Below are 25,606 nucleotides of genomic sequence, written 5' to 3' on the forward strand. Positions count from 1 at the left end.
TTATTTTACTCCATTATTACTTATTATTACATTTCCATTATTTTATTCTATTATTGTTATTATTATTGCATTTATTATTTTACTCTATTATTATTACATTTATTGTTTTACTCCATTATTACTTATTATTACATTTCCATTATTTTACTCTATTATTGTTATTATTGCATTTATTATTTTACTCTATTATTATTGGAAGGATACGAAAGCACATTTACATTGAAGAAAGTCAGAATAATTGTTTAATCAGAGTTGGGCAGTCTTATCTTAACTTACAGTTTTATTTAAATATTCAAAAACATTTAACACACTGATGCCTCAATTAATGTAATTTTATTGGTATCTATTATTATTTTGAAATTTACCGGTAGCAGTTGCATTTCCCACCCTTGGCTTATACTCGAATCAATACATTTTCCAAGTTTTTTGTGGCAAAATTAGGTGCCTCGGCGTATATTCGGCTTATATTTGAGTATGTTTGGTACTTTACATGTAATAGGTTTCCATGCCAGTTTAATACCATTTGAGCATCCCTTATCCAGAAATGAAAAATCCAGAGTTCTCCAAAGTTGTCTACAGGAGTGGCTGAGAGAGTGAAACCTTTCTGATAACCAGTCTATGAACACTTGGTTTCATTCATAAAATTACAGAAAATAAATTTCTCCTGCTTACTTTCTCGCACATCTATATAAATAAAAATGTAATGTTCGTTTGTGGGATTAACATAACTCAAAAACGACTGGGCAAATTGACACCAAATTTGGACACAAGACATCTCTCAGACCAACGAGTGACCATCACTCATAAAAATACTGAAAAACGCAGCGGAAGAAACTTAAAAACTCAAAAATAAAAAATACATCACAATGCATGAACAAAACCACATATATACAGACACATATACACACACACAAAACACATATACACAGACTGGGCCAGGGGACCAGACTGGGCCAGGGGACTGCTAGTTCTGTATATAAAATTACCTCCAGGATGTGTGTATATGAAACATAAGTGAATGTTGTGTTTAGACTTGGGTCTCACCTCTAAGATCACTCTTTAGTTCCTTAGATGTAACTGCAGGTATTCCAAAATCTGAAAATAAAATCTCAACACATTTCTGGCTCCAAGCATTTCAGGTTAGGAATACTCAAAACTGTAAATAAAAAAAACTTTGGTTCTGTTGACACAGGAGTCTTCCACTAGATGGCAATGTTTCTCTTCTTTTTTTAGTGCCTTCAACTCATTGGCTTTCTCTTTGTTGTGTGTCTTGTGTTCTAACAATGGCCCCATCTGCACTGCCATCTTACCCAGTTTGTACTGCATTGTAACAATCAGTGTAGATAATAATAATAATAATAATAATAATAATAATACTTTACTTATACCCTGCTACCAAGGAACTTGGTGCGGCTTACATGAGGCCGAGCCCACAATACATCAATACAAGCAATAACAACCACAATACAAAATACAAATACTAATGCAAAGCAATTAAAATAAGTCTCATACACAATAGCATAAACATTGAACAATAGCACAAAACACATTTAAAATCTATGGCTGGGACTCATACAATGCAGATTGAACCTCATTGAACTGGATTATACGAGTATGCTGCCATCTAATCCAGTTCAATGCCGTTAACCTACATTCTGAAACTGGATTATATGGCAGTGTGGATGGGACCAATACTTGTACTGAATTCTTTGAGATCCGTTCATTCCCTCCTGGCCTTTCTTCCACTTACTTTCTCGCACATTGTGGTCTGAAATTAAATGTTGTTTGTGATTCTAGGCAATCTAGGGAGATCCATCTAGGTGTAGTGGCCATGAAAAACCGGCTGGATTTACACAGCCATGTAATGCAGTTTGGAACGGTGTTATAGGACAGTGTAGATCCAGCACCTGTGATAGCATCGCCTTATTGTTATGTGCCTTCAAATCCTTTTCAACTCATGTCAGCCCAAAGGAGAAGCACTCTCAGAGTTTTCTTGCCAAGGTTTGCTCAGAGGGGTTTTGCCTTTTGCCTCTCTTTGAGGTTGAGACAGTGAGTTTTGCTTATTTATTTATTGTGTCAGGAGCAAGCCAAACAGTTGTATTGCATTTTTTTAACAAACAAAACACAAAGTTTGCAAACTTGGTAGTTGATTAAATGTCCTTTGACCCGTATCTGGCCACTGGGAGTGCCTCTGGTGTTGTTGCAAGAAGGTCCTCCATTGTGCATGTGATAGGGCTCAGATTGCATTGCAGCAGGTGGTCAGTGGTTGGCTCTTCTCCACACTCGCATGTCGTGGATTCCACTTTGTGGCCCCATTTCTGAAGATTGGCTCTGCATCTCGTGGTGCCAGAGTGCAATCTGTTCAGCGCCTTCCAAGTCGCCCAGTTTTCTGTGTGCCCAGGGGGGAGTCCCTCATTTGGTATCAGCCATGGATTGAGGTTCTGGGTTTGAGCCTGCCACTTTTGGACTCTCGCTTGCTGAGGTGTTCCAGCGAGTGTCTTTGTAGATCTTAGAAAACTATTTCTTGATTTAAGTCGTTGACGTGCTGGCTGATACCCAAACAGGGGATGAGCTGGAGATGTCCCTGCCTTGGTCCTTTCACTCTTGGCTGCTACTTCCCGGCGGATGTCAGGTGGTGCAATACCGGCTAAGCAGTGTAATTTCTCCAGTGGTGTAGGGCGCAGACACCCTGTGATAATGCGGCATGTCTCATTAAGAGCAGCATCCACTGTTTTAGCGTGGTGAGATGTGTTCCACACTGGGCATGCGTACTCAGCAGCAGAGTAGCAAAGCGCAAGGGCAGATGTCGTGACTGTGTCTGGTTGTGATCCCCAGGTTGTGCCAGTCAGCTTTTGTATGATATTGTTTCTAGCGCCCAATTTTTGCTTGATATTCAGGCAGTGCTTCTTGTAGGTCAGGACACAGTCCTGGGGGTTTTCCTGCAGGTTTCCCAATGGCTTTTCATGGCCGAGCAGGGATTCGAACCCTGGTTTCCGGAATCTGAATCCAGGACCAAACATCAGCATCCCACTTGCTTTCCAGCTTTTCTTCTTGCCCTGTTAAAGCACTTGAGGATCAGAAGTTTGCTCTCACTCAATCTGGAAAGGGCATGGCGGTTTCTCAAAAGGAGGGCAGTAGATTTCCTTGCTGTGGCCTCGATGGTAGCAGAAACCTTGATGCGTCCGTCTTCAGAGACCCACTTGGCCTTGAAATTCTGCCCTGTCAGGCGGCTGCTCCCTCACGGGAGGATGGGATGTCTCACTTCAAATAAATAGCATTTCAGCTTTCAGGGAATGAAGTCTCACTTAAAAGCCTGGTTATGTTTCCTTTGTCTGGGAGAAAGTATGATTTCCTTTTCCTTTCCTATGGCTGCAGATTAACCCTCCTGTCCCCACAAAGTGCTTGGCTTGGTGTGAAGGATGCTAGCAAAAGAGAAGAGATGGGAGGGGCAGGCTTTGAGGTGCTGTTGCTTCTCGGCCTGAGACGGTCTGGATTTAATGTAATGGAAGGAATGGGTCTGGGAGGAAAGGTTTCCGCAGGTGTTCAAACTCAGGACTCTGTCTGGAAGCAAAACCCAGCGCTCAGCATCTGTCCTCGTGGACAACAAGTTAAACATGGGCCAACAATGTCATTTGGCAGCTTAAAAAACCAGTGGGATTTTGGCCTGCATAAATAGATGTATAGTGTCTAGATCAGTGATTCCCAACCTTTTTTTGACCAGGAACCATTAGTACCAAAAGGGTTACGAGTCGGTTTTTGGTCAACTTCAGATTCGGTTTGGTTATTTGGGGTGCTGATTCAGAAAATTACATTGGATAGACCACATCAGTTCTAGTTTCTGATACAAAACGTATGCCATCCAGTAGTTGCCATCTGCTTGCCCACAGAAAACTATATTTCATAATCTAGAGCTGATGTGGTGTATCCAGTGCAACTCTCTGTATCAGCACCCCAAATAACCCCAGAAAGAGGCCTAAAAACAAAGACGATGCCTCCGCTTCCAGGTGCCACATGGAACGACTCCTTTCAGGGGAGGGAGAAGGAGGAGTAGCAGCACTCAGGAGGCTTGATGCCGTGCTTTTCATGGGTAGTCAGCCTTTCCCCTTCCAGCATCCCCATTGCCTTGACACTATAAGAGGGTTTTGCAAGGCCAGTCACTCTTGTTGCAATGGTGTAGTAACGGTGAGGCTGCAGACCATGTTTTAGTTCTTGCAGACTACTGGTGGTCCATGGACCACAGGTTGGGAACCACTGGTCTAGATCCAGGGAAGTCATGCTCCCCATGCTCTATTCTGCCTTTGCCAGACCACACCTGGGATGACACTGTGTCCAATTCTGGACACTCTAATTGAAAAGAGATGTTGACGAAGCTGGAATATTGTGTCCCAAGGAAGAAGGATCAAGGATCTGGAGAACAAGCCCTATGAGGAGCACCTGAAAGAGCTAGGCAGGATTATCCTGCAGAAGAGAAGGCTAAGAAGAGACATGATGAGCGCCATGGGTCAAGAGGTGAGGGGAAGTCATAGGGAAGAGGGAGCAGGCTTGTTTTCAGCTGCCCTGCAGACTAGGACGCAGTGGAGCAATGGCTTCAAACTAGAGGAAAGGAGATTCCACCTGAACATCAGGAAGAACTTCCTCCCTGTGAGAACTATTCAGCAGTCGAACACTCTCTCTGCCCCAGAGTGTGGAGGAGGCTCCTTCTTTGGAGGCTGTTAAGCAGAGGCTGGATGGCCATCTGTCAGGGTGCTTTGAATGCAACTTTCCTGCTTCTTGGCAGAATGGGGTTGGACTGGATGGCCCATGAGATGTATTCCAACTCTAAGATTTTGTGATTCTATAATTACATGAATTGGTTTTGGACTCCAGGATTCTGAAGTCTTCTTATTGAGTTGTTGTAGAGGCATTCTCTCCTGACATTTCGCCTGCATCTATGGCAAGCACCCTCAGAAGTAGTGAGGTCTGTTGGAACTAGGAAAATTGGTTTATATATCAGTGGAATGACCAGGGTGGGACAAAGAACTCTTGCCTATTGGAGCAAGATGTGAATGTTTCAACTGACCACCTTGATTAGCATTTGATGGTCTGGCAATGCCTGTGGCAATCTTTTGTTGAGAGGTGATTAGGTGCCCTTGATTGTTTCCTCCCTGTTGTTTTGCTGTTGTAATTTTAGAGTTTTTTTAATACTGGTAGAAAGATTTTGTTCATTTTTATGGTTTCCTTCTTTCTGTTGAAATTGTCCACATGCTTGTGGATTTCAATGGCTTCTCTGTGTAGTCGTCTTATTGAGATTTAGCGATTCCTCCTTCATGGCCTGACTATTATTATTATTATTATTATTATTCATTTATTATTCATTTTTTTTCTGAGAGAATCAAGGTGACCCAACCGATCCAGACTCGCACAACTCAGTTGTACTGCGGAAAGTGAAAAATCCACAAAATTCCTTCTAGTGTGAAATGCCCTTGAATTTGAAATGTGTTTAGATTACCTGTCCCTCTCAGGTGTCCCAAGGTGGCTCACACAATGGAAGTGTCATGAAAGAGCCAAATGAAGCCATCAAAAACACTTCAGAACTCGTTGGCAGCTTGCTCCGCGCTTTGCCTGGCCTCAGGGGGAGCGTGCCCTAGAAGGCGGCAGCCGTGCTGGCATCGTCACAGTCCCAAATCATGTCTGACTCTTAGTTGTGCTTCGGGACAAGCCAAAACAGTGTGTTCTTTAGCATTTCCAAGCATTTGTTGGTCTCAGCATCTTTGACTATATACATATTAGGGAGATGCTGGGAGTTTGGGGGGAGATCAGTTGACCATAGAATTGCACTGGGGGCTCTAGAGATTCGTTCTCTTAAAGTTTAAAATAGGTTTTTATTTTTGTGGTGGTTTTGTCTTCCTAATCCCAGCAAATGCGTGGGCTCATTGAAGTCCTTTATTTCCAAATCTTAATTTGAGTTGTGCTGTGTAAAGTAGTGGACAGTTGGGAATCCCTTCTTGCCATGGGCATCATAGAGGAGCCACTCTTTCCTTATTTGCTCCCATTTCAAATCTGGCTCTTTTTTTGACCCGGTTCCAATATGCTTTTGCACTCTGCTGCCTTTCAGCCTTCCTAAGCTCTTAACACTTCTGTTACAGTAATTGTAACAGGATCAAGTGTGTGTGTGTGTGTGTGTGTGTTAAAGAAAACCTTATACTGTTGATTATTGTGTGCAGCTGCTAATGTAGGTCAACTAGTAAGTTTGGACCACACCCAGTGGGGTATAACTATATGGGGTTTAGAATACAGTTTAGCTTTGCTCTGAGGCGCCTTTACTCAGGCATTTTGCATAAAAATCTCCAGCAAGCATGCAAAGAATGAGGAAGTACTTCATTAGTGTCACAGATGGACAGTGAAGCGACAGCTCCCCTGGTGGCCAGAATACCCTCATGAAAAAGCTGGAATATTAAATAGCCTCTGTGTGTCTGTCTATATATGTTGTGTGTCTATGGCATTGAATGTTTGCCATGTATATGTACATTGTAATCCGCCCTGAGTCCCTTGCGGGGTGAGAAGGGTGGAATATAAATACTGCAAATAAATAAATAATAAACCATTTCTACTGCTCTCTCATTTGGATGAAGATGCCTTATTCTGTATTGCTTACAAGGACTATGTAAGTTTGTTGCACTGTTTGTTTTTGTTTGCTACATTGCAAGTTTATGTTTTAACTCTGCTGATAAGAGTAAAGTGCAATGTTCTTGTGTCTTCTGCATTGGACCTGACTGAAACGCGCTACGTGCAACAACTTCCTCTGATAGCCGTTATTCGTGACTCTGTTTCAGCTGCTGCTCTCTCCTACCGTTCACCCTGAATCCTCCCTGGTTGGACTATCCATTAATGAAAAATATTTATGAGATTTGTGACACAGCCGCTTGTTAATTTTCTCTGGATGAGACGCATTAATGTGCTTTTGCTGCTTGTAAAGTTGCGGGTGATTTTAACTGGATGGCTTTCTCCTGTTTTGTTTTTGTTCTTTTTCAGAAGAGTGGTTTAGACCCGTGATGAAGAAAGACAAGCAGGTCCTTGTGCACTGGGGCTATTACCCTGACAGGTAACAGAATCGGAAAAGCCGCGTCACAACCATATTTGTCCCTTTCCCATCCTCTGTGTTGTGACTCAGCTGGACTCACAGAGCGATGGTGTCAATGATTCTGATGGGGATGATGAGATTCAGATTCAGAGTAAGGATGTGCCTGTGTTAGACGAGGAAGACCAGGACCAGGGGGCAGAAGTTCAGTTGTTTCCCACAGCAAGGGTTGACGCTGGGGAAAGTGAAACTACTGAGAGTGAGAGCCAGGTGCCTGATGAAGGAATTAGGGAGGATAGTTCTCAGCCAGTTAAGGAGAGATTTAACCTTGATGGGGCCGGTGATTTAGATAGGGCTGATCGCTTGGAATTAAAAGTGCGAAGGAGTGTCAGGATCGCCGGGAGGCGAGAGAGAGAGGCCCGGGCCATAGGAATGCTTTCATGTTGTCCAAAGGGTATTAAACAGACTGTTTGAATGTGTCTCAGTGTCAGAGCAACTTCCCGCTTCAACCAAAAGACTTTGGATTTATCTTGCAGCTATTCATGCTCATGTTTCAGGACTTTATCATGTTTTATGGGACTTTGCCTTGCATATGCCTTCATGGATCTTGTTTGTATTACCTATTCCTTCATGGATCTTTTTTTTAAAATTAATTTTTATTGGTTTATGGTGCATTCAGAAAACAAAACCGACACCAAAGGAAAACAGAAATAAATAGAAAACAAAGAAAAAAACAGAAAAGAAAAAAAGGATATACAAAAGTGTATGCCCCGGAGTGTGGTGGAGGCTTTTTCTTTGGAAGCTTTTAAACAGAGGCTGGATGGCCATCTGTCAGGGGTGATCTGAATGCAATATTCCTGCTTCTTGGCAGAATGGGGTTGGACTGGATGGCCCATGAGGTCTCTTCCAACTCTAGGATTCTATGATTCTATTAACATTTATTGTCCCTCTAACCCCACATTAACATTTATTGTCCCTCTATTAACATTTATTGTCCCTCTAACCCCACACCCGTAAACCCAACCCCCATGACCTCCGACACCACTCCGTGTGGATCACATAACTAACCCACATGTTTTCTTTCACTGAATCCCCTTTATGGCGATCTTCAAATCTACTTTTGTCTTCTTTTCGAGATATCCAATAGCCAACCTCCATTTTTTAACAAATTCTTCATTATTTCCTTCTCTGCTGCTATTTGTCAGTTTGGCCATTTGGATATAATCTACTAATTTATCTCTCCAATCCTTAATGGTTTACTCTCTTTCCCCCTTCCATGTTTTAGCTATTGTTAATCTTGCAGCGGCAAAACAATACTGACAAATTTCTTCATCTCCTGCGCTAATATGACTTCTAAATGTTCTTAATAAGCACATTTCTGGGTTTTTCTTGATTACTAGCCAAAATAGATAAAACAGGACAAGGGGCTTGCTGGAGATGCAAGAAGGTGAAGGGATCTTTTTTCCATGTATGGTGGACCTGCAACATAGTTAAAGAATTCTGGAAAAAAGTGGTGAAACAAACAAACAAAATGATTAGCAAAAAAATCAAGAAAAACCTTCATGGATCTTGTTTGCCTATGTTATCTTGGATTTATCTTTTGAAATATACTTTTGCTTTTTGAACTTTTTATCTTTTATTTTAATAAAACTATAAAGATTACTGCTGGTGTGTTCTTTGGTATCGTAAGCAAGGTGGTTCTACTCTGAGGTGCAACACTCTGAACTACGCCTGGGCAAATTTGGGCCCTCCGGGTGTTTTGGACTTCGTTTATGTTATTGTTTTGGTTATATTTTCACAACACTTTCTATACCAGCTATGGGTCAACTTGGGCTCTCCTTCCAGGTGTTTTGGACTCCAGCTCCCACAATTCCTAACAGCCAACTGACTGTTAGGAATTGTGGGAGTTGAAGTCCAAAACACCTGGAGGGAGGGCCCAAACTTGCCCATGCGTGGTATAGCAAGTGTTGTGAAAACATAACCAAAATTATAACATACAAAGGAGTGCTCCTGCTCCTATTTGAGAAATCCCTTTTGAGATAGTAGTAAGCGATCTTGCCCCCAAATCTGCTCCTTCATGGCACTGCTTTCATTGCTGTAACCCAAATTTTGATGTCATCTGATACAATCATTCAACGGTTTTGCAAATTCCTGGAATGCTTAATTAGGCATTTTCCAAAACTTGTGTAAATCCCAGCCTTGGGATGTTGTGTGATCTTTTCTGAATGGAAATGCTTATTTTTGAAAACGGTCGCAGTGAGCATAATGCAGGCTTTTCTAGGACGCCTCTGCCATTCTGGTGGATCCGCCTGAGGGATCGGTTTTCACCTTCCCTTTCTGCTTTTTCCTCTCAGCTACGACACTTGGGTTCACGCTACTGATGTGGAGGCGGACATCGAAGATCCTCCCATTCCAGAAAAGCCCTGGAAGGTGAGTGGGTGGTTTCCTTCGAATTGTTTGGAAGCCACAATTATTTCAGTGTGTTCTTCTCCTGGGGGATGTTTCACGCAGGCAAAAGAGAAATCGGGGGGGGGGGGGGGGGAGCCTTTGCAGAGAGAAAGCACTTGGAATCCTAGAATAATAAATAGAGTTGGAAGAGACCAAAGTGGGATAGGTAAGATACGTAAAGGTTTTCTCCTGACATTAAGTCCAGTCGTGTCCGACTCTGAGGGCTGGTGCTTATGTCCATTTCTAAGCCGAAGAGCCGGCGTTGTCCATAGACACCTCCATGGTCATGTCGCCACTGGCATGACTGCATAGACCGCTGTTACCTTCCTGCTGGAGCGGTACCGAATGATCTACTCACATTTGCATGTTTTCAAGCTGCTAGGTTGGCAGAAACTGGGGCTGACAGTGGGAGCTCACGCCGCTCCCCGATTCGAACCGGTGACCTTTCGGCCAATATGTTCAGCAGCTCAGTGTTTTAACCCACTGCAACACCAGGGATAACAACTCTTTAACAAGTAGAGTGTAATAATCTCCCAGGGTTCAACTCTCCTCTCAGCCATGGAGACTGAGATTGGATTCCCTTAACCAGGTGGCACTCTCTCAGCCTCAGAGGAGGGCCATGGGAAACCCCTTCCCAAGGATTCCTACCAGGAAAACCCCATGATACAGCTGCCTCAGGGTTGGGAACATTGACTATCTTGCTTGAGACCACAGTGGCACAATGGGTTAAACTGCTGATCTTATAAACATGCTGACCGGAAGGTTGGTGGTTCAGATCTGTGGGACAGGGTGAGCTCCTGCTGTTAGGCCCAGCTTCTGCCAACCTAGCAGTTCAAAAACATGGCAATGTGAGCAGATGAATAGGTACCAACTTGACAGAAAGGTAAAGGGCGCTCCATACAGTCATGCCAGCCACATGACCTAGAAGGTGTCTATGCATAACGCCGGCTCTTCGGCTTAGAAATGGAGATAAGCACGACCCCTCAGAGCCGGAAGGGGAAACCTTTACCCTTATCTGTGTATTATTGTTTCTAGGCATTGTATGTTTGCCTTTGTGGATTGTTGTAGTTTTTTTCGAGCTATATGGCCATGGTCTAGAGGCATTCTCTCCTGACGTTTCACCTGCATCTATGGCAAGCATCCTCTCCTCACTACCTCCGAGGATGCTTGCCATAGATGCAGGCGAAACGTCAGGAGAGAATGCCTCTAGACCATGGCCATATAGCCCAAAAAAATCTACAACAACCCAGTGATTCCGGTCATGAAAGCCTTCGACAATACGTTTGTCTTTGTGTTTGTGTGTGCTGGAATCCTCCCTGAGTCTCCTCAGCGAGATAGTGTGGAAAACAAATAAATTATTATTATTATTATTATTATTATATTGCAACCCCCAGTGGCGCATTGGGTTAAACCATTGAGCTTGTTGACCGAATGGTCGCAGGTTCGAATCTGGGGAGTCACGTGAGCTTCTGCTGTCAGCCCCAGCTTCTGACAACCTAGCAGTTCCAAAACATTCAAATGTGAGTAGGTCAATAGGTATCACTCCGGTGGGAAGGTAACAGCACTCCATGAAGTCATGCCGGTGACATGACCTTGTCTACGGACAACGCTGGCTCTTCAGCTTAGAAATGGAAATGAGCACCAACCACCAGAGTCGGACACAACTGGACTTAATGTCAGGGGAAAACCTTTACCTTTACATTATTATTATTATTATTATTATTATTATTATTATTATTATTATTATAGAATCATAGAATCCTAGAATCAAAGAGTTGGAAGAGACCTCCTGGGCCATCCAGTCCAACCCCATTCTGCCAAGAAGCAGGAATATTGCTTTCAAATCACCCCTGACAGATGGCCATCCGGCTTCTGTTTAAAAGCTTCCAAAGAAGGAGCCTCCACCACACTCAGAGGTAGAGAGTTCCACTGCTGAACGGCTTATTATTATTGAGAGGGCAGTGGAAACACATATCAGCAGAGTTAAGCACCTCACCTTGTTGAAGTAGACCAGGCATGGGCAAACATCGACCCTCCAGCTGGCCAGCACATGAAGACCCACAAAACCCTGTGAATTGTCATATTTCCATATCAATGTCTAGTCAATAGTTTGTGGTATGGTCTAGTAGAGGGTATATAGCAGGCATGGGCCAACTTGGGCCCTCCCTCCAGGTGATTTGGACTTCAACTTCAACAGCCGATAGGCTGTTAGGAATTGTGGGAGTTGAAGTCCAAAACATCCGGAGGGAGGGCCAAATTTTGCCCACACCTGAACTCCACCAAAGCAAGGCAGGGGAGGTTTTCCTAAGATGATGATGATGATAATAATAATAATACATTTATTAAGCATCTCTCCTTGTGTCATATCACATGCTGCAAGAGGCTTGCTCTTTTAAGGCTGGAGATTCCTTTTAGAAGCCTGAGCCTTGGAGAGAACCTGCTTGGCAGACAGAAGGAGTGGGTCCCTTCCATTAAAAGGCCTGGGACAGGTATTAATGATGAGAGGAGCCATCATTTCCTGGGGTTTGTTGAACACCAAAGGGGAACAAACTCTGGCAGCCGCCTTCATCAGTCCTGCGTGCAGCGCTGTGCTTCGAGGTCGATCTCATTCATCCCGCGAGGAGAAAGGGACGGTTCCAGCAAAAGCGTCTCTTTCTCAGATATAATTGCTCTATTTATTTGCGTGACAACACGGGAACGTTCTTCCTGGATTCATTAGTGCCTTTGCCTCCCACCAGCAAGGAGATAGTATTGCGTGATGAGAAGGAAGGGGAAGGCTCGGTGCCTGCTTCAGATGGCACCCTTAACCCTTTAAAACGTAAACAAGAATGTAAAGTACCTTATAGACAAAGCAGATGCAGCTCCCACTCCTCTTTGCTTATCCACCCCCTTGTAAAATGGTATCCTGTCCCTGTCTAAATCATGGAAGCATAAGCAGTTGCCCCATATAGGACCAGACTCCCAATGATTCCGGATTCTTTCACCTGGAGATCTGAGAGGACCAGAGTTGATATCTACTGCATTCTCATCATGTACATAAACCTCTGGATCGTAGGCGTTTTCTGGCTATATACTCAATGGATTGCTGTGAGGTTTCCAGGCTGTATGGTCATGCATTCTCTCCTGATGTGTCACCCACATCTATGGCAGACCCCCTCAGAGGTTGTGAGGTCTGTTGGATACTAGACAAGTGGGATTTGTGTGTCTGTGGAATGACCTTCAGGGTGGGAGAAAGAACTCTTTTGTCTGTTTGAGTCAAGTGTGAATGTTGCAGTTGGCCACCTTGATTAGCATTTAATGGCCTTGCAGCTTCAAGGTCTGGCTGCTTACTGCCAGGGGAGTCCTTTGTTGGGAGACGATGCTTCTGGAACATGGCCACACAGCCCGGAAAAGTCACAGCAATCTAGTGATTCCGGCCATGAAAGCCTTCGACAATATATAGTCAATGTTTAATAGAATCCTAGAGTTGGGAGGGGCCCCAAAGGCAATCCAGTCTCACCTCATTCAGCCATGCAGAAATACACAATTCAAACCCTCTCGATTGATAGCCACCCAGCCTCTGTCGATAAACCTCCATAGAAGGAGATTCTATCAGACTCCCAGGTAGCAGTGAATTACTATTGAACAGCTCTCAGCTGCCTGTCTGTCCCCTTCTTCCTCTCACTTTTCTCTCTATTTGGGGTAAATGATCCTTTGGCCATTTCTCTTGCTTCCTCGTTCTGCGTTTGAATTGAGGGCCTGTGGTTCTGAGACAGAGCAGCCATCCTTCTCAGGGATTGTACCCTTTCACCCTTGTACCCTTCCACCCTTCTCTTCCTTCCATCCTTCCCTTCCACCCTTTTGTCCTTCCTTCCCTTTTGTCTTCTCTCCTTTCTCCTTACCTTCCTCTTTCTCCTTCCATCTTTCCCTTCTTCCCTTTCGTTCTTCTTTCCTTCCCTCTTTCCTCTCTCCTTCCCTCTCTTCCGCTTTCTCCTTCCTTCCTTCCTTCCTTCCTTCCTTCCTTCCTTCCTTTTGTCTTTCCTTCTCTTTCCTCCCTCACTTCCCTCCATTCCCTTCCACCCTTTCGTCCTTCCTTTTCTTCCATCCTTCCCTTCCACCCTTTCGTCCTTCCTACTCTTTTGTCTTCTCTCTTTCCTTTCTCTTTAACTTTCTCTTTCTCCTTCCATCTTTCCATTCCTCCTTCTCGTCCTTCCGTCCCTCTCTCGCTCTTTCTCCTTCCTTCCTTCCCTTCTGTCTTCCCTTTCTTCTCTTTCCTCCCTCCCTTCCTTCTCTCCATTCCCTTACACCCTTTTGTCCTTCCTTACATCTTTCTCCCTCTCTCCCTTTCTTCTCTTTTTTTCCTTCCTCCTTCCCTTCCTTCCATCCTTCCCTTCCACCCTTTTGTCCTTCCTTCTTTCCTTCCCTTTTGTCTTTCCTTCTTTCTCTCTTCCTCCTTACCTCCCTCTCTCTCCTTACTTCTTCCATCTTTCCTTTTCTCCCTTTCGTCCTTCCCTCTTTCTCCTTCCTTCCTTCTCTTTTGTCTTCCCTTTCTTCTCTTTCCTCCCTCCCTTCCTTCTCTCCATTCCCTTCCGCCCTTTTGTCCTTCCATCCTTCTCTTTCCCTCCCTTTCTTCTCTTTTTTCCTTCCTTCTCTCCTTCGTCCTTACCTCCCTCTCTCCTCTCTCTCCTTATTTCTCCTTCCATCTTTCCCTTCCTTCCTTTCGTCCTTCCCTCTTCCCCCCTCCTTCCCTCTCTCCCTCTTTCTCCTTCCTTCCTTTCCTTTTGTCTTTCTTTTCTTCTCTTTCCTCCCTTCCCTCTTTTCCCTCCCACCCTTTCGTCCTTCCTTCCGTCCTTCTCGCTCTCCCTCCCTTTCTTCCTTTTCTTTTTTCCTTTCTCCTTCCCTTCCTTCCATCCTTTCCTTCCACCTTTTTGTCCTTCCTTCTTTCCTTCCCTTTTGTATTTCCTTCCTTCTCTATTCCTTCCTCCTTACCTCCCTCTCGCCCCTCTCTCCTTATTTCTCCTTCCATCCTTCCCTTTCATCCTTCCTTCCTTCTCTCTTTCCTTCCTCCTTCCCTTCCTTCCTTCCATCGCCAGGCAGCCAGTCCTCTCAGCAGGGAGTTCTAGCATGCGGCCCCCAAGTTAGAAAGTTTCTCAGGCCTGTTTCTGAGCACAATCCAGAGCGGTGGCGGCAGCCTTGTTGTGTACAGCAGGAACATTGTTGGAGGATGATTGATGGTTTGGATTTCTATCCCAGTTTTCTCTTGGAATGGGGTCATTCTCAGAGCAGCCTTGCATTTGCTCCTGCAGGTCCATGCCAAATGGATTCTGGACACAGATGTCTTCAACGAATGGATGAACGAAGAAGATTACGAGATCGATGAGAACAAGAAGCCGGTGAGCTTTCGCCAGCGGATCTATATGAAAAATGAAGAAGTAAGACCGGCCTTCTTACATCGCATACATTTTGTGCTTAGTTTGGCTCAGAAGTTGTTATTATACCTAGATTCTCCAGGAAACGGTAGTCTCCTTCATGAAATTCACACAGGATCTGCATCTGTTAACATAAATTTTCTCTGGAAGGTCAAGATAGCGCTGTTTAAGCCGGGCTGGTTCTTGTGGAGTCGAGACCCCATTTTGTTAACGTGACACTTGAGTCCATCCATTCCCTTTTGGGATCAGTCGAAAGTGAGGGAGTGCTTTGCCCTTTTATCTCTTCAAGGTTCTAGTTCTTAGGCAGTCTTTCAAGTTCTTTACAACCCACTATAATATAATACACAGTACATTTCTATCTTTGAGGAATTGGGGGGGGCGGGGCGGCTCAGTAGTAGAAAGCAGATGTGGATTTGCTTTTTGACCCTCTGGAGAAATGTCCAGCCCGGTCAAACTTCCAACTATCTTTACTCATTTAGTGACTAAAGATGATTCTGACGACTGTACAGTTTTTGTCCTTATTGCTTGTAAGTAAGGAAAGTAAATTCGTGTGTTGTCGAAGGCTTTCATGGCCAAAATCACTGGTTTGCTGTGAGTTTTCTGGGCTGTCTGGCCATGTTCCAGAAGCATTCTGTCCTGACGTTTCACCCACATCTATGGCAGGCACCCTCAGAGGTTGTGAGGTCTGTTGGAAACTAGGCAAATGAGGTTTATATGTCAAGGTGGCCAATTGCAACATTCACATTTGCCTCAAACAGACAAGAGTTTTGTTTTTTTCTTGGGAAGTCTGACTTGGCCACGGTGGTCCAAGCTCTGGTTACATCCCGTATAAACTACTACAACGCTCTCTACGTGGGGTTGCCTCTGAAGACTGCCCGGAAGCTGCAATTAGTCCAACGAGCGGCAGCCAGATTACTAACGGGAGCGGGGTACAGGGAGCATACTACTCCTCTGCTGCGCCAGCTCCACTGGCTGCCAATTAGCTTCTGAGCACAATTCAAAGTGCTGGTGTTGACCTATAAATCCCTAAATGGCTCTGGCCCAGTTTACCTGTCCGAACGGATTCTCCCCTATGAACCATCAAGGTCGTTAAGATCTTCTGGAGGGGCCCTGCTCTCGGTCCCACCACCCTCGCAATCGCATCTGGTGGAGACGAGGGACAGGGCCTTCTCGGTGGTGGCCCCTCGGCTCTGGAATTCTCTCCTACTGGAGAATAGAACTGCCCCTTCTCTCCTGACTTTTAGAAAGTTGGTGAAAACTTGGCTCTGGAATTTAACATTTGATGAGTGAGTCAATAAATCTAATAAAAATATATACTAAATAAATAAATAAATTTTCTCCCACCCTGGACATCATTCCACAGACTATATATAAACCCCACTTGCCTCGTTTCCAACAGACTTCACAACCTCTGAGGATGCCTGCCATAGATGCAGGCGAAACGCCAGGAGAGAATGCTTCTGGAACATGGCCACACAGCCCAGAAACCTCACAGCAAACCAGAAAGTAAATCTTTCTTTTTTAAAAACAAATAATCACTAGGTGGAAATCTCTAGAGTCCCCTGATGCTCAGTGTGTTGATTCAAGTGTCTGAGCTTTGTTGTCTTGGAGCGCTGCTGAAGACAAGATTTATGGACGCTTTCTGTTTTAGTATTATAGTATATCCAGGTTGGAGGCAATTTTTCCCCCTAAGAACAGATTGTGGCCTGAGTTGCCCTTTGGAGTCCATGGGAATGCGGAATGTGAAAAAAGAAGCTTACATTTTACTGGGGAATTAAAATACAATCATACTGTGTAATTAACTTCTTAGAAATGTAATACAAGGCCCGTAATTATAAAATGTAAAGACTTTTATCTGTATTTAATTTTTTATAATCCACCTTCAGTCCCAGTTTGGTGGAATCAGAAGGATAAAAAAGTGGAGGAGAAATAATATTGCTGTACGTAAACTTGTGAAAATCTGATAGTAGTGAGATCAGTGAAATATTTTAAGCAGATCAAGCTGCCTGGCCGTATATAGTATGATAACACAACAGTGTGCATCAAGATCTCTCTGTGCAGGGATTATGTTTCTGGGCAGTCTGCGGTTACATGAAACTGCAAATATAATTCAGTGGCATTGAATTATCTGACTTCCAGTCTCAGCATCTCAGCCTTGGAGGAACTTGTTGCACTCCAGAACAGAAACGATACCCTCTGGCTTTAAAACACACCACACATTGAGTGAAAAACCAATCCTTTTTACTGAAGTTGAGTAAAATAGCCAGTAGAAAGAAATGTTTGTACAAATAGGAAAATTTCAAAATGTAAAAGATCAGTAAAATGCAGTAATTCAAAGCAATGTCCACAAAAGATATAAAAACATTCCAAGGCAGTATTTATTCAGACAGGAATCATCAGGTTGCAAAGATAATCCAGAATGTGCTAGACCACAGCAAAATGCTGAAAATCTCTATAAGAAAAAGGCCCCTTGAACAGGATTTCCAAGGCACGTGAACATGATTTCCAAATGATGCCTGATCTAACAGGCTTTCCCTTGAAGCAAACCTTATATCCCAAAGCCCAAAAATTGGTTACGTTTCCCCCCACTCTTGTCTCTTATGTGACGAAGCCTTTCAAAGCGACGTAAACATTGAGCTTGTTGTCGATCCTGGCTGAACCCAGGGCTGAACCTCCTGGCCTTAGTTTGAGGACCTCTGCCATAGAGCTTCTAAAATTTATCAAACCAGCCCTTGCTGGCAGTGAATTTGCCTGATTTGGTGGGAGAACTAGTCGATACATGAGATTGTTGTTTTACCGAGTAACGCAAAAACTTGCAAAACTGCAATAAATATTTTACATAATATTTATTGATAAACCGTGAAACAGCGAGTCTGCGAAAAGAAAACCGCCAAGTAGTGAGGGACCACAGTATATATAAAGTCTGTACAGTCCTCCAACACACCATCCATTGTTAACTTCCCTCCTCAAACACAGGGCTACTACAGCTTATATTCTATTGTCTCACCACTACCCACCACACCCCAATTACAGTGACACCTGTCATTAGACCTAAAACACTGATCCTGTTAAAGAAATGCTGTGTAACTTCCAAATTTATTTATTTATTTATTTATTTATTTATTATTTACTTTGCTTATATACCGCTGTTCTCAGCCCATTTCGTACTGGCTTAATTTAGGAACAAGGTGGGGGTGGAGGGCTTATCCTATCCTCAATTATATCATATTCAGGATAGCTGCCGGTTAAACTGAGCTGCTGAATTTGCTGACCAAAGGGTTGACAGTTCGAATCTGTGGAGCAGGGTGAACTCCCACTGTTAGCCCCATTTTCTGCCAACCTAGCAGTTCGAAAACATGCAAATGTGAGTAGATCAATAGGTACTTCCTTGGTGGGAAGGTAGCGGTGCTCCATGTAGTCATGCTAGCCACTTGAACTTGGAGGTGTCTACAGATAACGCCGGCTCTTTGGTCCAGAAATGGAGATGAGCACAACCCCCTAGACATGACTAGACTTAATGTCAAGGGAAAACCTTAACCTTTACTTATACTTTATTTATATTCCACTCTGTCTCTCCGAGGGGACACAGAGCAGATTACAGGTACATGTATGGCAAGCATTCAATGCTGCTGTTATGCAGTTGACAAAGACAGTACATAAACAGAGGCAAGGCTTCCCTCTTTTCATCTCTGCCATCTGCCTGTGCTCGACTCAACCATGGGGAGGTGGTGTTGTTTCATTTTTCCATGCCGAGGAGCCTGTCATCCATGGAGGTTTTTTCTGGTTGGATTTTTGCCCACAAGTTTTTCAGAGCGCCTTTTACCTCCTGGCCAAAGCAGTACCTATTTATCTACTTACATTATTGTTTTTGAACTGCTATTTATTTATTTACACTATTTATATCCCGTCCTTCTCACCCCGCAGGGGACTCAGGGCGGATTACAATGTATATACATGGCAAACATTCAATGCCATAGACAGACACTCAGAGGCTATTAACTTTCCAGCTTCTGGCCACCGGGAGAGCTGTCGCTTCCTCATTCTTTGCATACTTGCATACTTTCTTTTTTTTATGGCCTCGTACATCAGTTAATTTAGCCTCCTACTTGACAGATGCAACTGTCTATTGGGTTGCAAAGGTCGACAACAAGCTACACAATTTTGGTCAGGAGCTCACTCCGACCCGGGCTGGCTTCGAACTCAGTAGTGATCTTATTGCAGCTGACTCCCAGCCAGCTGCGCCACAGTCCCGGTGCTAGGTGAGCAGAAGCTGGGCTGGAGCTCACCTCAACCCAGGCTTGAACTGCCGACCTTCTGGTCAGTAAGATCTTCTATAACTAGTGGTTTAGCCCACTGTTCTAGCCTGGCCGTCGAGGTTATGGTCAGTCTTTTTGAAGAAAGAAGTTGAGTGAAACTTGGCCCGGTGCTGCTAGACCAGGCATACTGGCTGTTAGGAATTGTGGGAGTTGAAAGTCCAAAACACCCAGAGAGAGGGCCGAAGTTTGCCCATGCCTACACTAGACTTTGGAAGTCACAGATTGGATCTTGGTCCTGAGCGAGGGACTGGTCCTGACGAGTTTTGTTTCCTCAGCAGCCGGTCCGTAGCCCGGAACGACGCGATCGGAAGGCAGCGGTTGGGGCCAGGAAAAGGAAGCACTCCCCTTCCCCGCCTCCGCCTGCTCCCACTCCAGTGGAATCCAGGAAGAAAACTGGGAAGAAGGGGTGAGTGGTGAGATGAGCCAGCAGTTTCTCCAAAGAGCCTGTGTTTACAGCGCTTCTGACCGGCCCGACCACCCCTGTGCCGCCATCTCCTCGCGTGGGTTGCATGCATCTTTAATGCTGCCTCCGGAGCGCAGTCCCTTGATCATGGGAGGGGAATGTGCCTCCTGCCAGAGGAGGGGAACGCGGAGCAGCCCTTCCTTCCCATCTAATGAGTGCCACGCGGTTGACGTTCAGGGGCCATTAATATGCAGATTCTCTTCTCTACCTTGGAAAAAGCTGTCCTGATATAACTTGATTATCTTAATGAGGTTATCTAATAAGGCAGTTGTTACACTTTTGAAAACATACGGCTGCTTCTGTGTATGAGCTTAAATTCAAGTTTTCCAGACTACATTATGTATATTTAAATTAATAGGCTGCATTATTTATTGTTACAGCAATTAAGCGCTATCTTTAGTTGCACTAAAACATTGACAATAAAAAAGATGATGGCGTAGGGCAGAAAATATTGGAAATTCCATAACCTAATGGAAATAACCACACCATAACCTTATTGAAATGGTAAAAATGATGTCACATCCATTTGGCCAAGGTGAATCTTCGCCCAGGGTCAGATTGAATAAGCAGTGAATGCAAACTATGTCCTTAATGTTGGAAATAGCAACTTTCTTCAATCCTCCACTAGTAATTTGTTTGCATACTATTCTGTTTTGCTTACTGTATTGTATATGTGTGTCTTGGTATGCAGTTTTCCTTAACTTCCTTAACTGTAAGCCACCTGTGTTTGCAAGTGTGAAACACAGGAAACCATTTCAGTTATAAATCAACAGCGGTTGCATTTTGCCTTGAGTTGTGTGAGGGAGATCCCTGCCTTGGGAGCCTTCCATAGGGAAGGACTCCCTGATCCATCCCAGGTACGGTCTTGCCACGGTGAGGCCCCCTGTTGCATAGAATGACTGGGAAAGAACGCTGTTTGTGGTTCATCTGCCATAGGCAAGCGGGCCTTTATGGGAAGAGAAGGGGACAGCGAGAGGATGATGAGCAGGAAGACCTCACCAAGGATATGGAGGACCCCACCCCTGTGCCGAATATGGAGGAAGTGGTGCTCCCCAAAAACGGTACGGTGTTCCAAGCACTCCTTTTGTGGCTCAATGTCTTGTCGTTGCTCTTAACTTTCCAGCTCTGTACTGACGTGAATTTTGAAAGCCTTTGGGGAATGGGAGGAAATGGTCTTTCTGGAGCTTCTTGTTGGTCGAATGGGTTTATTATCAAAAAAATCCTCTCCAGAAATGCACAGTAGAGTAACTTATTAGCAGCCATGTGACAACACCAGTAGCCCAAACTGATAAAAGAACACAAACACACAGATCAATGTTATCTCTTCCATAGAAGGCCTTTCTTTGTAGTAAAGTAATATGGTTGCACTATTTCCAAAAACAAGGTTTCCACAACACAAATAAAGTTTGTTATACTTCCTTCTTCGATTCCACGCTGGGCTTGTTTCTCATGCAGATAAACAGTTTTGCTCTCACAGAACCTCTTCTCACACCGAACTTACACAGGAGCTTCACACAGGAGCTTTTTACACACAGCAGCCTTCACACACTGGAAATTCTCTCACAAGGTCTTCAACCTGGGGAATTCTCTCACCAAAACTTCTCACACCAGGCTTTCTCATACTGAGGCCTACCTCACACTGAGGCTTTTCTCCCACTGAGGTCTTCTCAGACTGAGGGCTCTCTCTGAGGTGAACTACCACTGAAGCCTCTCTCAGACTGAAGCCTCTCTCATACTGAGGTGAACTATCACTGAGGCCTTCTCATTCTGAGGTCTACCTAACACTGAACCCTTTCTCACACTGAGGCCTCTCTCAGACTGAAGCCTCTTTCAGACTGAGGCGAACTACCACTGAGGCCTCTCTCGCACCAAGGCGAACTAACACTGAGGCCTTCTCATTCTGAGGCCTACCTCACACTGGGGCCTTTCTCCCACTGAGGCCTTCTCACAGACTGAGGGCTACTAAGCTATAGGCATACCTGCTTATATTGAAATGCAACTTTTTCTGAGCCATTGCATTCATTTAACCCTTTCAGTGCTTGACTCACATTTTGTAATTAGAAACACCTAGTTAAATTTTAATATAGCTGACACTCCTTATATCTCAGATGGGGTGAGCTTTTGGCCTATTAAGGTGAGGTTGGGCTTGTGTTCTCCCTCACCATTGGCTGGTCTGGGGCTGATGGGAACTCAGGTTCAACACTAACCTGGAAGACCATCCCTTAATGTTGCTCCTGGATCACATGTGTTCCAAAATCTTTAGCAATTTCTATCCTGAAGGCCTCGTAGGAAAGCTGTTCAGCATTCCAAGCAAGAGTTTGCTTTTCAAAGTATTTGACTAATGGCGCTCTGCCTCGAAGGGTTTGAGAGTTCCAGAAATCGAACCAAATGAACTTCCCCTCCTGCTGCCCCTGGTTCTGACCCGGTTCACGACATTGGGGAGAAAATGGGAGAACGGTCTGGAGTTTTCTGTTTACCAAACCCAAGTAAATTGGTTGCTTTGGGGCGCTGCTTATTTTGTGGTATTTCCAAGCAATGAAACGATGTGCTTCGTGCTCAGAATGACAATTGCAAGGAAGAGGGGAAAGCGAGGGCCTCGAGCTTCAGAGGCAGGGCTGTGCAATGCTGTGCAATGCTGCAACCTGACCTTCTGCTTCTGCCTCCCTTTTATAGTCAACCCAAAGAAAGACAGTGAAAACACTCCCGTGAAAGGAGGGACGGTTGCAGACCTTGGTAAGCCTTTTACATCCTTCTGCTTGGTTTTTAATGGTGTGGGCCTCTTTTCAGTCTTGGGGACCTGCGGCTATTTTTACCTGCCTTTCTACCTCAGTCTGTGTCAAAGGTTGCCTCCCTTTTGAAGTTGAAACAGAGCCTAATTCCTTGGTGGGTGGCTCTCCTGAAGAGGGAAGCAGGTGGAGACGTCTCCAGGGTATTCCCAACCACCTGGTGTGTTGTTGCCCATGTGATCGCTAGTTTTAAAAAGCTGTTAGGTCTTACAAAACAACCTATGTAACCAGACCTGGCTGGCAAAATATGCAAAGGAATCTGTTGTTTTGAACATAAAGCAAAACTCACTCCCAGCGTCAATTTAACCTGTGTATTAATGTATAAATTAGAGCCTCGCAATTATCATAGAATCAAAGAGTTGGAAGAGACCTCATGGGCCATCCAGTCCAACCCCATTCTGCCAAGAAGCAGGAATATTGCATTCAAATCACCCCTGACAGATGGCCATCCAGCCTCTGTTTCAAAGCTTCCAAAGAAGGAGCCTCCACCACACTCCGGGGCAGAGAGTTCCACTGCTGAACGGCTCTCACAGTCAGGAAGTTCTTCCTCATGTTCAGGTGGAATCTCCTTTCTTGTAGTTTGAAGCCATTGTTCCATTGCGTCCTAGTCTCCAAGGAAGCAGAAAACAAGCTTGCTCCCTCCTCCCTATGGCTTCCTTTCACATATTTATACATGGTTATCATATCTCCTCTCAGCCTTCTCTTCTTCAGGCTAAACGTGCCCAGCTCCTTAAGCCCCTCCTCATAGGGCTTGTTCTCCAGACTCTTGATCATTTTAGTCACCCTCCTCTGGACACATTCCAGCTTAGAGTCAATATCTCTCTTGAATTGTGGTGCCCAGAATTGGACACAATATTCCAGGTGTGGTCTAACCAAAGCGGAATAGAGCACGGGGAGCAGGACTTCCCTAGAAGTATTGGCACTTGCTGTTTAGTTTCTCTAACTCAGTGGTTCTCAACCTTCTTAATACTGCGACCCCTTAATACATTTCCTCATGTTGTGGTGACCCCCAACCAAAGCATTATTTTTGTTGCTACTCCCTAACTGTAATTTCTCCACTATTATGAGTCGTCATGTCTTCTCAACCCTGAGGAGGACTTAGAGCAGCCTTACACATCAGCAATAATTCAGTGCCATGAAAACAACATGCAATTAAATAAACAATTACGTTAAAACCAAAAATTAAAACATCTAAACTGTTCCAACAATTATTTCTCTCTTCATTCTTGTCTTTCAGATGAGCAGGATGAAGAAACGGTGGCAACAGGAGGAAAGGTAAAGGTCTCTTCTTCATGAATAAGAAAAGAACTCCAAATTTCTCACCAAGTATTGTGAATTGAGTGGCCCCGGTCCCCTAGTAGGGCCATTGCTGAGACCAAACCTTGCACTGTAGCATTCAGGCAACCCAATTTTTGTATATGTATATGAATGTATGTGTATATGTATATATAGTTTATTTTGGGAGGTTTTAAGTCTGTTCTGCTGGGTTTTTTGTGTGTTTTTAGGGGTGATGGACACTCATTGGCTTGATAGGTGTGTTGTGTCCAAATTTGGTGTCAATTCATCCAGTAGTTTTTGAGTTATGTTAGAATCATAGAATCCTAGAGTTGGAAGAGACCTCCTGGGCCATCCAGTCCAACCCCTTTCTGCCAAGAAGCAGGACTGTTGCATTCAAAGCACCCCTGACAGATGGCCATCCAGCCTCTGCTTAAAAGCTTCCAAAGAAGGAGCCTCCACCACACTCCAGGGCAGAGAGTTCCACAGCTGAACGGCTCTCACAGTCAGGAAGTTCTTCCTCATGTTCAGGTGGAATCTCCTTTCTTGTAATTTGAAGCCATTGTTCCATTGCGTCCTAGTCTCCAAGGAAGCAGAAAACAAGCTTGCTCCCTCCTCCCTGTGACTTCCTCTGACATAGTTACACATGGCTATCATATCTCCTCTCAGCCTTCTCTTCTTCAGGCTAAACATGCCCAGCTCCTTAAGCCGTTCCTCATAGGGCTTGTTCTCCAGACCCTTGATCATTTTAGTTGCTCTCCTCTGGACACATTCCAGCTTGTCAATATCTCTCTTGAATTGTGGTGCCCAGAATTGGACACAATATTCCAGGTGTGGTCTAACAAAAGCGGAATAGAGCATGGGGAGCATGACTTCCCTAGATCTAGACACTAGGCTCCTAATACCACAAACAGACATTACATTTTTATCTATCTGTCTGTCTGTCTGTCTGTATATGCAAACATACATATATACACATACACACACACAAAACATATATACAGACTGGGCCACAGCAACGCATGGCAGGGGACGGCTAGACTGAAATAAAATAAATAATAAATAATTCTGCCTTTCTTTCTTCAGCAGCAGTTGGTTTCAAGAACTATTCCAGTCTTGTAGCACAAATTGCACGGCTTAAGCCAGTGGTTCTCAACCTGTGGGTGCCTCCTCAGGTGTTTTGGCCTACAACTCCCAGAAATCCCAGCCAGTTTACCAGCTGTGAGGATTTCTGGGAGCTAAAGGCCAAAACATCTGGGGACCCACAGGTTGAGAATCACTGGCTTAAGTGATCACAGTCATTGCTTTCCCCTTTTGGCACTGTCTTTATCCCATGGCTGCGTTGTTTTCCTCTTGCAGGAAGACGAAGACCCCAACAGAGGTGACCAGAGCCGCTCCATCGACACGGGAGAAGACAACGTCACCGAGCAGACCAATCACATCATTATTCCCAGCTATGCCTCCTGGTTCGACTATAACTGGTACGTTGGAAGGCCGCAGTTTCCCCATGCCTGCTTTAAAGTGTATTACTTAGGCGATCCCTTGTAGCCCAAGGATGATGGTCCTCCAAGTGTCGTGTCTTGGCAGCGGATCCGTAGGTGGCCGTGGAGCCCTATTCTTGATCCGCATGATCTCCCGCAGTGAGGGCATCGGTTTCCAGGTGGAAGGTGGCCCCGGTCAAGGTTGGCTCGACACGTCTTCCTCTTGGCACGTTTCTCCCTTTCACCCTCCATTCATGCCTCTTCGAATTCTGCAGCACTGCTGGTCACAGCTGACCTCCAGTTGGAGCACTCAAGGGCTAGGGCTTCCTAGTTCTTGGTGTCTGGCCACAGTTTTTAAGGTTGGCTTTGAGC

General features: G+C 44.6%; 1 protein-coding gene across 2 annotated transcripts in view; it reads left to right on the forward strand.

Moving 5' to 3' along the window:
• Positions 1-25,606, forward strand: part of SMARCC1 (SWI/SNF related, matrix associated, actin dependent regulator of chromatin subfamily c member 1) — a 145,318-nt gene that overhangs the window by 21,869 nt on the left and 97,843 nt on the right. Inside the window, exons 7-14 of one of the 2 annotated variants that reach the window (XM_060782736.2) lie at positions 7,012-7,081; positions 9,412-9,487; positions 14,791-14,916; positions 19,505-19,635; positions 20,629-20,753; positions 22,366-22,425; positions 23,716-23,753; positions 25,113-25,234. In XM_060782736.2, coding sequence (XP_060638719.2) covers positions 7,012-7,081; positions 9,412-9,487; positions 14,791-14,916; positions 19,505-19,635; positions 20,629-20,753; positions 22,366-22,425; positions 23,716-23,753; positions 25,113-25,234 — 748 coding nt within the window. The remainder of the gene's footprint in view (positions 1-7,011; positions 7,082-9,411; positions 9,488-14,790; positions 14,917-19,504; positions 19,636-20,628; positions 20,754-22,365; positions 22,426-23,715; positions 23,754-25,112; positions 25,235-25,606) is intronic. The other variant, XM_060782737.2, reaches the window with a different exon arrangement.

This window comes from Anolis sagrei, chromosome 6 (genome assembly GCF_037176765.1).
Source record: "Anolis sagrei isolate rAnoSag1 chromosome 6, rAnoSag1.mat, whole genome shotgun sequence".
In the NCBI taxonomy this organism is placed as follows: Eukaryota; Metazoa; Chordata; class Lepidosauria; order Squamata; family Dactyloidae; genus Anolis; species Anolis sagrei.